This window comes from Salvia splendens, chromosome 6 (genome assembly GCF_004379255.2).
Source record: "Salvia splendens isolate huo1 chromosome 6, SspV2, whole genome shotgun sequence".
NCBI classification, from domain to species: Eukaryota; Viridiplantae; Streptophyta; class Magnoliopsida; order Lamiales; family Lamiaceae; genus Salvia; species Salvia splendens.
The window spans coordinates 37,201,236-37,214,573 of NC_056037.1; the positions used below are offsets into that span (position 1 = coordinate 37,201,236).

The 13,338-nt window shown below is 41.3% G+C and overlaps 2 protein-coding genes and 1 pseudogene across 2 annotated transcripts; 1 reads left to right on the forward strand and 2 right to left on the reverse strand.

The window, feature by feature from the left end:
* Window positions 1-124: 124 nt before the first annotated feature.
* On the reverse strand, window positions 125-4,147 carry LOC121807617 (annotated as a pseudogene).
* Window positions 4,148-4,303: 156 nt separating this feature from the next.
* LOC121807618 (metallo-beta-lactamase domain-containing protein 2-like) lies at window positions 4,304-6,197 on the forward strand. Its single transcript, XM_042207885.1, has 5 exons — window positions 4,304-4,378; window positions 5,073-5,174; window positions 5,309-5,417; window positions 5,643-5,705; window positions 6,094-6,197. Exons 1-5 carry the CDS (start codon window positions 4,355-4,357, stop codon window positions 6,180-6,182), a joined length of 387 nt encoding a protein of 128 aa, XP_042063819.1. The 5' UTR covers window positions 4,304-4,354; the 3' UTR covers window positions 6,183-6,197.
* A 315-nt stretch (window positions 6,198-6,512) lies between these two features.
* LOC121807616 (nucleolin 1-like) lies at window positions 6,513-10,622 on the reverse strand. The gene is made up of 15 exons (XM_042207883.1): window positions 10,469-10,622; window positions 10,315-10,363; window positions 9,917-10,086; window positions 8,958-9,755; window positions 8,656-8,706; window positions 8,460-8,549; window positions 8,273-8,365; window positions 8,135-8,170; window positions 7,922-8,013; window positions 7,727-7,844; window positions 7,554-7,642; window positions 7,372-7,465; window positions 7,195-7,283; window positions 6,810-7,114; window positions 6,513-6,717 (listed from the first exon to the last, which is right to left on the reverse strand). The coding sequence occupies exons 1-15, from the start codon at window positions 10,496-10,498 to the stop codon at window positions 6,689-6,691; spliced, it is 2,133 nt and encodes a 710-aa protein (XP_042063817.1). The 5' UTR covers window positions 10,499-10,622; the 3' UTR covers window positions 6,513-6,688.
* Window positions 10,623-13,338: the final 2,716 nt, after the last annotated feature.

A 13,338-nucleotide genomic window follows, 5' to 3' on the forward strand; every position in this document is an offset into this window, starting at 1 on the left:
GAAATGTTTTATTGTTTTTTTAATTTCATTCATCTTATTTGCTTGTTCTTTTTATAAATATGTTTACTTTATATGAAAAATAAATTAGCAATATATACTCATTTGTGTTTTTATCTATAAACAGTTTTAATAAAGAATTATATGGTGATTTCTATAATAAAGAATAGTGGAGTATGTAGGATTGACAAACATTGCCCTACCCAATAACAATAGCTTCACTTATTCACTAAAAGAAAAGCAGTCTACACCTTCACTCTACTCTACCACCTTATGCAGTCTTCACCAGCCTATAACACAAAATGAATAGACTCAACATCATCATTCATCAATCACAGAAACCTTTAAATTCAGGACAAAGTTAAAACTATATGTACTCAAAATGTATAAGGATCCTCTAATATTAACACCTCACCTTACAAAGAAATACTCCAAGATGACTTTGAAATAGAGCTTCAATGGTTGGTTCCTATAGGAAAAGGGAGCACTTGTCAAAATCTTTGAAGAAACATATTTGGGATAATTGCAGCAGATAACACAATCAGTACCTAGTTTGCAATTAAAACATGCTTTTGAGTTTTGAGACGTTACAATTCCAACATCCTCAATTATGCATGGGCAAGTGTATCGGCGTCATTGGGCTGATGAAGGAATTGGGATGCTGTAATTGAAACGTTTTTATATTTGTGCATATTCAGTTGGGGCGATTAATAATGTGAGGCCACTCACATCAAGGATTGAGCAAACCCGAGGTGCCATCGTTCAATGCTACAAGGACAGTGATACTTGTAACAATAGCAAGCCAAAATAAACTTGATCCTGCAAAATTAGAGATGCCAGTTGCTTCTGAATTAACAACATATTCTGAAAAAAAGAAGACCAATTTGAGAAAAAAAGCACCAAGGAAATGGCTATTCCTACCTTGAGAACCACCAGAATCATTAGCTGGAGTTTGCTGTCCAGACACAGAAGCGCGGTTGTTTGATTCAGAAGCACCATTGTTGTTTCCATCATTTGGTTCAGATCCACCATTGTTGGCTCTGTCATCATTTGATTCAGAAGCTACTATACCTCGGAACTCCTCACTTACTAACAGTGCTGCTAGATCATTCATGAAAGACTTGGTATCTGTTGCAATTACGTATTCCTCTGCAGGTATAGGAATTGTGAAATTCGGTTCAACAGAATCAGACAAGTCGTTCTGCGAGGCCTCTGTATTTGCAAGTACTTTGTTAGACCTTTCATCTTCTTCATCCTCAACATATGCTTTGTATGTCAAACGCAGCAGAATCTCTCCAGTCGATCCATTTCCAAATGGAGTTCAACCTCCTCGAAGTACAACTATCCTGTCTGCAGGAACTGTATACTTCAGAGATCCTAGATCAATCTGCAAAAAAAGTAAATATTCTAGGTTATGATGTTAGTAAAACCTACGGAAGAATTGGATGCTAACTAGAATGAAGTTACCTTATAACCAAAGACTGTTCATAACTAAATAACCATAATCTCTTTACTTACATAACACTGTTTGTATATATTGTGGTATGGAAAAGAAATTAGTCCTACATAATGTTTTTCATTCTGATACAGCTTTTGCTGCAAAAGCAACTCCAGAGCTGTGCTTAAAACTTCCTAAAAGTCTCGAGTTTACTTTAGGAACATTAAAAGACCACAATTATACGCCCAATGTACTAAAACCGGAGTATTAGTTTACCTTTCCACAAAAACAAAATTCACCAAACATCACAGAAAATGTACAACGAAATAGGAGTATCATAATTATATTTGAGATTCTAATTTGCGGCATGCCAATTTCCAAGTGGAAACAAACAAATGTGTTCGCCTACAAATCTAAGAGCCTCACCTCTGCAGTACCTACAGTTAGGTCTGTGAATCCAAGAGAATCCCTTACTTCAATTGACAATTTATTCTTCTTAGGGTTGGAAACTAACATATCAAAATCCTGCAAGATGTAAAAAGCTGGATACCAGTAATTGATCCAGGGCATCTCCTTGTGAAACCATGCAAATCAGATCTAGAACAGGTAAAGAGCTCACTTGATTCCAGATTGGCTCGCCAGGAGGCCGGATAACTGTAGTTTGGCTGTTTTTTTTTACTACGTACAACTTGATCTCCCAATCTTAAAATAACATATGGATCTGTTTTTCCTGTAAAATTGTGGGACAAGAATTTGTGGCTATAAACGAAAATTTATCTACTGACCATTAAAATGTTCCACTTAGCATTGGAATGAGCAAAATTCATACCATAGAATACATAATTAAGTTTCCGAGCATCCAGAAGCATCACAGACAATTCTCCTGCAAAGTTACTGTTTCCCTCTTGAGTTTTTCCGAGTGATTTCTAAAAAATTAAATTGCTCCTCTGTAGATTTTTTCATGACTTATTAAAGCATACTCGCAATTCATGATGGTTATATGACATGCCATTATTGAGAGAAAATTCAATGGAGAAACTGAAATAACCTACCCATTAAATTAAATAAGCGAAATGGTGATAACTTAAACTTTATCTTTGGAAGAGAGACAAAAGCCCACGATACAGCTCCCACCCATGGCTCTGTTGGTATAAGTCGCAGTTTAACCCATAGTTCCCCGTCAATGTCAAAGTCTCTCACACCAACAGGCACAGAAATGGGAAGGATGCCAAAGTTAAGTGACAAAAGTAGAAGCATACGCGCACCACCAGTGTACCGGAGGCCTATCTGGTATCTTTTTTACCAAGAAAAAAATCAACATTCAATATGCATTCGGAGTGAAATATATGTATCATACAAAATAACTACTGATTGTGGGTAAATGTTGATAAATCACCAAAAAATTTGAAAGATTCTTCTCACTACTCCATTTCTTCCAAAAGTGCACATACAAAACTAATTAGAGTTCCATTACTTGTCAAGGTTGAGAATGATGCCAAGGTTAGGCATCTATTTGGTTATCATTAATAATGAGGGTATGAGGGGGCTGATATACAGTCCATAAACCAACATACTCATAGTCATTCACGTTGACATAACTTATACTACAATTCTTGATAGCTGCACAACAAGAACTCTTAAAGATGAGAAACAATCAATTCTGCCCATTCTCAATCACCTTATTACACAAGGTTTCATATAATTGAGAATGAACATGTATTCAAAGGGTTGATAAACTTGATTTGCAATCCATAAACCAATACACCCATTCCCTTTGCACAACTCATACAATTCTCTATAACTGCAAAACAAGAACTCTAAAAGATTAGAAACATTTGATTCTGCCCATTACACACAAACTGCGAGATATCAATCATACATGATAATGGTTTCATATAACTGAGAGTAAACATGTATTGCAAGGGGTAAAACTCACTGCAAGTCATTAGCACGGCGAGAGGTTCTGCGCTCGACGCTCCTAACAGACAACGGCTCATCACCCAAAGAGAACTGCTTGATCTCCACCCTCTGCACATAATCCGGCTTCTTCAGATTGTCAATGACAGGCTGCAGCAATCCAATTATCCAATTCTCAATCCCACCCCTGTACACCTTCCACAGCTTCCCCAACACCATATTCACCCATTCCACCGACTCTTTCCTCTGCAATTCCTTCTCGAGGAACAACGACACCTTCTGCTGACTCCCGAGTTTACTGCCGCCACTCCACGCATCCGCCTTCCTCCATGCCCATACCTTATCGAATAAAACACCAACAAAAAAGAAGAAACCAAATAGGCCGATAATACTGCGATTTATGGGCGGATATGGAATAGAATGGATGACCCCGAGCTGACTCCTCAGCTTATTCACAATAGGATCCTCCCCATAACTTGTGCTGTAAGAATTACTAGCTTTAATGCTTGAATCAGATGTAGATTGACTGTTTAACTCACCCTCATCGGAAAACCGCTTCAATACAATGTTTATTCCGCCATTGATGCGGGATTGAGCTTGGAACATAGCCCATCCTACATTTTTAACGACTCCGCCTCTCCTTCTCCGGCAAATGTGAGAATCTGTAGCGTAAGTGCAAGAACAAAGACCTAGGAGAGGTAATTGGGGGAGATATAAGGTTTTCCTCTGTGAGAAATCGCAGCGACGAGGTGAAATGTGTGTGGCCGAAGAATGCAAAACCATTAATTTGTAGCGGAAAACATGAATGAATTAGACGAAGTCAGCAGGTGGGGTTTGAATTTGAGCTTCGAGCTTGACAAATCGGAGAAAAAGCGAAATCGTGAATCGATCCTTCGATTTGTTCCGTGAAAATGGCGGCGGCAGTGCTGACGTCTTCGATTTTGCGTATCAAAGCCTCGTCCAGCGCTTTCTCCAAGAGTAGGAGAGTTCGACGTCCGCAAAATGTCGACGGAGACTTGTTCGTCGGTACCGATCCGAATCATATATTCTCTAGCTACATGTTTCTGAGCTGCATTTCATATCAATTTTCTGCTTCTGAGCTGTATTCCATATCAGTTCTATCGAATCGCATATGCTTTATCTGTTTCTGAGTTGCATTTCATTTCAATTTTTATGATCGAGAGGGTATTTCAGATCCGGCTGCAACTTAAGTTTTCATGGTGAAGAAAATTAGAAAGAGAATTCAACTTTTTTCTTCTGTGTATACCGTTAATTTTGCGCTGATTACCTTGCAAAGTATCACCAGTACTCCAATCTCTCTGTTTCATGTATTGTGTTGTGTAACTGTGAAGTAGATGATGTGAAGTAGATATTGACACGAGCGTACACTCCTATATTTTTTTCTCGTGGATCCTGAAAAATTAGATATTGTACATCTATTTGTTACATTTTTGTTTCAACTCTAGAAGTAGGCGGTATAGACAGAGCATAGTAGTTAAATGAAATGAAAACTGAATAATGGAAAAAGAGATGCTACCTTTGTCATACAGATCCTCTTTTCATGTCCATCTCTCCAATATGGTCTAATGCAATGCAAGATAATATGCTGCGCTCTCGCGCCTTTCTTTTGTTTTGTATATCTGGTGGCATCTTTGTGCTTCTCTCGAAGTAAAGTGGTTTTGAATCTAGAAGAAACTCATCGCAATGGTGACATCACCAGGTATGTGATTCGACAGCTGATGTGGAGATCAAGCTAGAGGGAAATGGCCCGTGGACCCTTGGCAGCGACATCACACTTATACACACCCCAGGACACACAAAAGTGAGCAGATATTTTGTAACATGTTGAATATGTCGGTTTATCATGATTAATCCACTGCAAGTTCATGTTTCCTTGTTGATGATGATGCTGTCCTGCTTCAACTCAAGCCAGAATTTCTCACCTTATAATGACAGGGTTCCGTATGCTTACTCGACAAAACTAGGAGGATCCTCTTTACCGGTGACCATCTTCTGATGGATGAATTTGGATGGAGCATACTAGACCAATACAATTGGTTTTCAGGTTTGCGCAGTTTAGATTATCTTCCGTTCACTGAATTGGATTCATGACCAGTATGGAGCTGGTTCATGAATAGAAATGGCTGCTAGTTCAACTAATTCATATGAATAAAGCCAGCTTGACAATCTATTTATTAAACTAGTTTTTCGTATTTTGACATCACATGAACATGCATCATTTTGAACGATTTGTTGACCTACTTTCCCTCCCGTTTCGTATGTTTGGCAGTTACCGAACAATTGAAGAGTGTCCAGAAGTTGGTTGAGCTGGATTTTGAATGGATACTACCTGGTGAGTAGAGTATTATTTTAGCATCTCCATTGGTTCTTGTTTCCTAAATGTTAATAACTTTGAGATTCTCCAAATCAGGGGTTTTCTTCTATAACAAAAAGAAAACAGTAACTTAGAACAGTTTGTTAGATGAATTTCTCTCACTTTTATCCATAAAACAACAATTTTTATTCATAACAATAGTCACTTTTAATCATAAGAACAATCATTTTCATTGCCGAAACGAGAAATGTGTATCTTAGATATGCACACGCAAAAACATGAGTATGTGTAAATGTGATCCAAATAGTTGATGATGCACATGTCGAACTCGAACCACACACTATTGTTAATATCAGCTTTTTATTACATTTATGGTGAACATGATGCACTCTAACATGAATATCAGGACATGGGAGGAGAGCATCATTTCAAAATGCCCAGGAAAAAGACACGTCGTTCAAAGCTTTCTTGGCTGCCAGAGGATTTCAGGGTTAGACGTTTTGCAAATTTAAAACCCATTTTTACACAAATGTTGGTGAGTTTTCAGAACCGTTTCATATTACTTGAGTTGTTAATATTGAGTACAAGATTTAGGAAAATAAAAGTTACTAATAGTTAAACAAGATGAGAAAATAATAATTAAATAATTGAGTTATTTGCTGGGACAGAAAATAAGGACTCCATTATCACAGAACAACCCAAAATAGATACTACATGAGAGACGAAAGTGGTGTGTAAATTGCAAGAATCACACTCCACAAATTATTACGAATTGTCGTTCGGTAAATAATTAACAAAAAAGGCCTTTAATAATTAAGATAGCAATGCCCAAATAATTAATACTATGATAATTATATAAAAATTTGCAACTTAAAATAAATTGTCTAAGCATAAAGCTTACAAGATCCAAATCCACACGAAAATAAAAATTATAATGCCTAAACAGTAATAAACAAAACTCGGCATAGTATTCATAAATACTTCGAAAATTATGGCAACGTCTACTCATCGCTGAATGTGGTTTTCTTTCCTGCAAAATTTTCCAACAATAACAATGTCAGAAGACTAAAAAAGCTGTGTCTCGTTCTGATGCAAAAAAAAAAGAAACAAAGGTTTACATACCAGATGGAGTAAAGCTGGGTTTGTTGCTGAATCCACGTCCTCCTCTGCCACCACCACCAAAACGACCACCAGAGTCCCGACCACCACGGCCACCACCACGGCGCCCGCCACCTCCGAATCGGCCACCAGAGTCCCGACCACCACTTCTTCCAAAGCCTCTACCGCCTCCTCTGCCGCCACCAGAAGCATTATTATCCCTTGGCTTGGCCTCATCAACATACAAGGTGCTGTCACCAAGTTGAGATCCACTTAGCTCCAAAGCTTTGTTGAAGGCATCTCCTTCCTTGAAATCAAGGTAAGCAATACTGAAGAAAAAAACCAATAGACCCTTAGCACCTTGTGAAATCATAACAAGCAGATGCAGAGAGAGAGAGAGACTACTGACCCTTTAACACCACCCTCTTGATCTTTGGGGATAGAAACTCGGGTGATTTCACCACATTCGCTGAAATGCTCCTCCAGGGCACTCCTAATCTGCAAATTCATCATTATTAACAATTTTTTATCTTTGTAGGGAGATCAAGAACTCGGGTAAAAATAATACGGACATGTCAGGATTTACCTGGTCTTCACTGTCGAATTTGTTAAATCCGCGAACAAATGCTGTTTGTCCCTGAGCTCCTCCTCCCCTCTGGAAGGATTGTGAATCTCGGCCACTATAAAACAATAAAAGTTATTATCTCAGAACAAACTATTAGCTGGAGAAAAAGTAGGTACTGCAGAAAAGTATTGATGCAGTCATACCCGCTGAACGGAGTGGCAGCACCCCTTTCTTTAGCAAGGTCAAGTCTCACTTCACGACCCAACAACTCTTGACCATTCAATTCCAGTGCCTACATAGTTTTTAGACATTAATTTTAGTCTCAAATTTTACATACTGTAAATCTATCTACATGTGCATCAGTATAGATTTTTACCTTTGCCGCTGCTTCTGCGGTAGCAAACTCAACATGACCAAAGCCCCGGAATGAATTATCTTGACCCATAGCAAAACGGACATCCACAACTTCCCCAGCAGATTTGAAGAAGTTCTCACTGTGAAAAAAACAATAGTCAAAGAAACTACATAATAATTAATTAATTAATTAATAACTTGAGGATAAGGAACTCACACATCTGCTTGCTCAACAGAGAAGGATAAGTTTCCAACAAATAGAGTTTTTGAACCTCCAGACTGCACATTGGGTGTGGAAGGTGTCTTGGGCTGCACAAATAAGAATTAGGAATTAGTTATAGGTTCTATGATAGAAATAAAACAAAATAGATGTGTTGGTGTAGATCATGAGAGAGCAAATTGTATTAAACACTGAAAGAACATCACTCACAGTATTGTCAACATCCATCATTTGAACATCTCCACTCTGCATAACAAAATAAAAGTCATGTAAGGATAGATAGTCATGAAAGGGACACATGTGAAACAGTCAAGTGAAAACACAGTAGAAGAGTAAGATTGCCATTACTGTTTTCTTAGGAGTCTTGGCAGGTTTTTCATCTTCTTCCTCTGAAGACTCATCTTCCTCAGAGGACTCATCGGAACTGGCACTCTTCTTTGCCTATAAACATAACAGATGTCAGTATGAACTAAGACCAAATAAAAAATCTTCACCTGTAATAAAACAATATAGCAAAAAGATAGCATCAACATACTTGGCCTTTAATCTTCTTTTTCTGAGGTTCATCATCATCACTTTCATCAGAACTCTCATCACTATCATCATCAGAACTTTCCTCCTTGGCCTGCATATCATTAATAAGTAATTATACTACACTTCCTTCAGTACTGCATGCAAAACTACAGTTGATTAATAAAGAACGAACAAGAATGGTGTTGAACCAGCAGTACCTTTTTAGCATCTGCAGTGGGTCTCTTCAATGAAGCAGCCTTGGGTGCTTCCTGCAAAACATAGGCAATGAATGAGAAGATATATTTTACTACTTTTTTTGCACTGCCTGATAACCAAATTAAAGCATCAATCAGAACAAAGCAATATGGATCAAATATGCAGCAAGACAATGGTTAGACAACTTATAAAAACAAGCAAAAATACAAATCTCTGAAAGCATGTAAAAAGTCACAAAAATTTAAAATATATACATTTGAAAGCATGTAAAAAGTCAGAAACAAACTATGCAGGATGCACTTACTTCCTCATCAGAGCTTTCTTCTGAATCAGATTCATCACTGGACTCCTCTTTCTTCTTGGGAGCTGCAGCAGAGGTGGCGGCAGGAGCTTTCTTGGCTGGAGCAGCATCCTCATCAGAACTGGACTCTTCTTCGGATGATGATTCTTCTTTCTTTGCCACAGGTACAGCTGCCTTCTTAGGGCATGCAGGTTTCTTGGCTGGGGCAACATCCTCATCAGAACTGGAATCTTCCTCAGATGAAGATTCATCTTTCTTCTTGGCCGCAGGGGTGGCTACCTGCTTAACTGGAGCTGCTTTCTTGGCTGGGGCAACATCCTCATCAGAACTGCTATCATCCTCAGAATCAGAGGATTCCTCTTTCTTCTTGGCTGCAGCAGGGGCGGTCACAGGAGCTTTCTTGGACGGTGCATCATCTTCATCAGAACTGGACTCTTCTTCGGATGATGACTCATCTTTCTTTGCTGCAGGTGCAGTTGCCTTCTTAACTGGGGCTGCAGGTTTCTTGGCTGGGGCAACATCCTCATCTGAGCTACTATCATCATCAGAAGAATCAGAGGATTCCTCTTTCTTCTTGGCAGCAGCTGCAGGGGCCTTCTTAGCTGCAGGAACATCATCATCAGAACTGCTCTCATCTTCAGAGGAAGAATCATCATCGCTGGACTCCTGCTGCTTCTTGGGAGCTGCCTTTCCATTCTTTGTCGCAGCAGCAGGCGCCTTCTTAGGAACATCTTCCTCTAAACCACTGCTTTCCTCTGAGTCTGACTTTGCAGACCCATTCTTGGCAAGTGGTGCCTTAGCCTTGCCAAAGAACAGACCCAAATAAATATAAAAACAATAATCTCCGACTGTTTAACAGGTAAAAATCATGACTCGAATAAAAAAGGAGTACATCAGGTTTATAAATATTCTAAAAAATACTGATACTAAAAAAGATGCTAAATGATGTAATAGGGATAAACCTTGGGAGGTTGCTCATCTTCGGAAGAAGAGTCATCTTCAGAAGAAGAAGACTCGACCTTCTTCTTAAGGACCTTCTTTTCAATTTTGGCCTCAACCTTCTTTTCTTCCACCTTCTGTTTCTTAGCACTCACCACTTTCTTCTCAATAGCTTCATCTGCCTCTCTCTTGCCTGCCAGAAACAATCAAAACCACAAGAGTAAATCAAACCAATAACTATACTCAAAGAGTCTCTCTTGCCTATCAGAAACAATCACAACCACATGGAATAACTCAATCTACAATCAAATCCATAACTCCACTCAAGGCTAACAACAACAAAAAAAAAAATCACACGCAATAAAAAGCATAGGAAAACCAGCAAATCAACGATGACGAATACAACGAATCAAAAACAAACCTTTCTTTAAAGGCTTGGTGGGAGCAGCGACGACAGCAGCTGCTTCGACCTACAGAAAGTCGTGATTAAAACAAAAAATCAAACGGAATTCAACGAAAGCAACGGCAGATGAATTCTGTGAAGGTATAGGCTAGACATAAACGTTGATTCTCACCTTAGCGACCTTTTTGCTTGATTTACCCATAACAGATGATGTGAAGAGAGGGAGAGATCGGCAGAGAAAAAGGAATCCTCAAAAACCCTAGAAAGTGTATTAGGGTTTAGAGAGGAGAAGAAGATATTTTAGAGACGAGTGCGCCTCATTATATAATAGGTTTTCAGGGACACGTGTTTCTCCGCTTTCGATTTTCTTTATGAGGGCATCCGCAGTAGTGCGGATGTCCCGGCGGAATTTCCCTCGGAATTCCCACTGCCACGTTATAAGCACTTTTCACTGCTCTGCCACGTCATAAGGACTTCCCACTGCACAGTGGCGGAATTTCCCTGTGGAATTCTCACATTAAAAAAATTCACAAATTCACAAATTAACCAATTTTCGGAAGTAAATAATTTACGGAATTAAAATTTCGACGCGAATACGGAGAAAACGAACACACTTTATTTTTAAAAAAACATACTTCATTAAAAAAAATACATAATTAATTAAAAAAAGTACATTATTTTTAAAATAAAAACCGGCTTGTCACTCCTCGGATCCATCGCCGCCGGTTCCCTTGCCGGTTCCCTCGCTGTCACCGCCGTCGCCGCCCCTTCCGCCGCCACCCTCGCCGTCGCTATCCGTCAGCGCGTTGATCCCCAAGTCGATGCGCATACTATTGACGACGGGTCAAAGCTGTCGCTTGTAGTTGGGGTCGGTCGCCGAGCACCATTCCTGCATCGTACGTAACAAGGCGTTGTGTGCGGCGATGCGGGCATAGGAGGGGTTCTCGGGATCCGGCTCGTTCTGGGTGGGTGCTGCCGATTGGGCATCGGCGGAGGCGGAACCGCTGGGACTTCCCCTCGACAAACGCGTTGCGGCCCTTTGCCCAATCGGGCGACGGCGGCGGGCGAAGGATGTGGGAGTGGGGAACTCTGAATCGGCGGGGGGGAGTTCAGTGGAACCAGCACTGCTGCTGTAATCTCCGAATGCGCTGATCCTCGTCCACTTCGGCCAGCCGGATTCCACACCCGCACTGAACTTGGGCGAATCCTGCACCGCGAGATACACATTCCAATAATTGAATTCTCCGAAGCCCTTTTCGGAGTCGGGGAAGTGCTGGTGAGACAGCAGCTTCACATCCTCGGCGGACATGCCTCTGGTTGCCGAGCAGAGGTTGTTTGTGTAAATGCCGGCAAATCGGCTGAGCGGCTTCTTCAACCGATCCCACTGTTTCCGGCATTGCTCAGAGTTGTGGGGCTTCCCCGCCGCTGGTTTGAACTCGAGGTAGCTCTGGCTAATGCGCCACTACATCCGGTCGATGTGCTGGTTCGCCCCGACGTATGGATCCTCAACCACACTGATCCACGCCTTCGCTAGCGTGACGCACTCGTCTGAGCTCCAGATGGTCCGCTTGGTCCGGCTGGATCCCTCCCCCACGTCAGCAGCGTACGCCGGGACGCCCTGTCCTCTGCCACTCCCTCGCCCTGGCCTCCCCCTACTCTCTGTCGCCGGCGGAGTCTCCCGGACCGGAGAAAGCCCCAACTCCTCGAACGAGAACGTGTTGACTCCAGTGAACTGAGTCTCTCTCGAGATGAGGACTCACCGGGTTGTCCGTCGACAGTAAGTCCATAAAGGGCCGATAGACGTTGTCCACCGGCGATTGGGGGACCGACGGCCTACTCCCCCCCGGAGCGCCAGACGATCCATGCATCATGCCCGATGGTATTTGAGATTGGAGCATCATCCCCAGCATCTGAGGCATCATCCCCGGCATTTGGGCCATCATCCCCGGCATCTGGGCCATCATCCCATACCATTGTGGGTACATGTTGTAGTACCTCGGCATCATGCCCGATGGCATTTGAGATTGGGGCAGCATCTCCGGAATTTGGGACATCGACTGGGAAAATTGTGTACTCCTACCGATGGGTGCGGCGTCGGTGAATCGCCCGAGGCGGGAGAAGAATCGCTATCGTGGTGCTCCATTGATGATTCAAAAGAAATGTATTTAGAGAGATAGATACTCGTTAAAACAAGTGGGGCGAATGAAATGAAGTTCAACTAGACGTATTTATAGAAAAAAATTAAATGCAAAAATCGGAATTCCGTGCTGAATTCCGTGACAGTCCACGCAATGGCAGACGTTAGGACGGAATTCCGCGGAAGGGCGCGGGCCTGCGACGTCCTCATGCGAATTCCGTATCCACGCGTGTGTGGACGTCTGCCACGGAATTCCGCCAAATCCGTGGGAATTCCGCGTCGAAGTCCGCCATTGCGGATGCTCTAATACGACTATACATTAGAGCATCTCCAATGGTTTTAGGCTAGCCATAGGCTAGCCACAACTCCTCATGCCACATCATCAGGACAAGCAACTGGACAAGCAATAGGCTAGAAATAGGCTAGCCACAATAAACAAAATTAAAAAAAAACAAAATAATTAACAATCACACAAAATATGGAATTAAATTTACGACACAGATTCGGGAAAATTCAATAATAATATTTAAATTAAAAAAAAATTACGTTAATTAAAAAAAATCTAACAACGTGCAGTCCTCCGCTCCCACAACTCTTAAATTAAATCCTTTTGGAGTCAAATATGAACATCCACTTGGCGCATGTCGGCATGTGCCTTGAGGCGGCCGACTTCATCGTGAGGTACCCCCTTCGTACGTTGGGGGCGGCCACGCCATGGCTTGGGCCGGCTTCATTAGCATCGTCATTAGCTCAACTAGTCAGTTGTACACCTTCATCTTCGACAATCATGTTGTGTAGGGTAATACAGTCGACATGCCACAAATCGCGTATATATAGTGTTTCGAAAATTTAAAAAAAAATGTTGGTCGATCGCTCGCCGATCGCCCGCCTACAATGGCGGCCAG

What these genes read in the sequence shown, in the direction of transcription:
- LOC121807616 (XM_042207883.1), bottom strand. Translation starts at nt 10,498, where the DNA reads ATGGGTAAATCAAGCAAAAAGGTCGCTAAG. An exon ending in AAGATGAGCAACCTCCCAAG is followed by an intron (nt 9,756 to 9,916) that starts GTTTATCCCTAT and finishes TTCTTTGGCAAG; the next exon opens with GCTAAGGCACCACTTGCCAA. An exon ending in AAAAGAAGATTAAAGGCCAA is followed by an intron (nt 8,366 to 8,459) that starts GTATGTTGATGC and finishes TTATGTTTATAG; the next exon opens with GCAAAGAAGAGTGCCAGTTC.
- LOC121807618 (XM_042207885.1), top strand. Translation starts at nt 4,355, where the DNA reads ATGTCGACGGAGACTTGTTCGTCG. An exon ending in CGACGGAGACTTGTTCGTCG is followed by an intron (nt 4,379 to 5,072) that starts GTACCGATCCGA and finishes TGACATCACCAG; the next exon opens with GTATGTGATTCGACAGCTGA. An exon ending in CCAATACAATTGGTTTTCAG is followed by an intron (nt 5,418 to 5,642) that starts GTTTGCGCAGTT and finishes TATGTTTGGCAG; the next exon opens with TTACCGAACAATTGAAGAGT.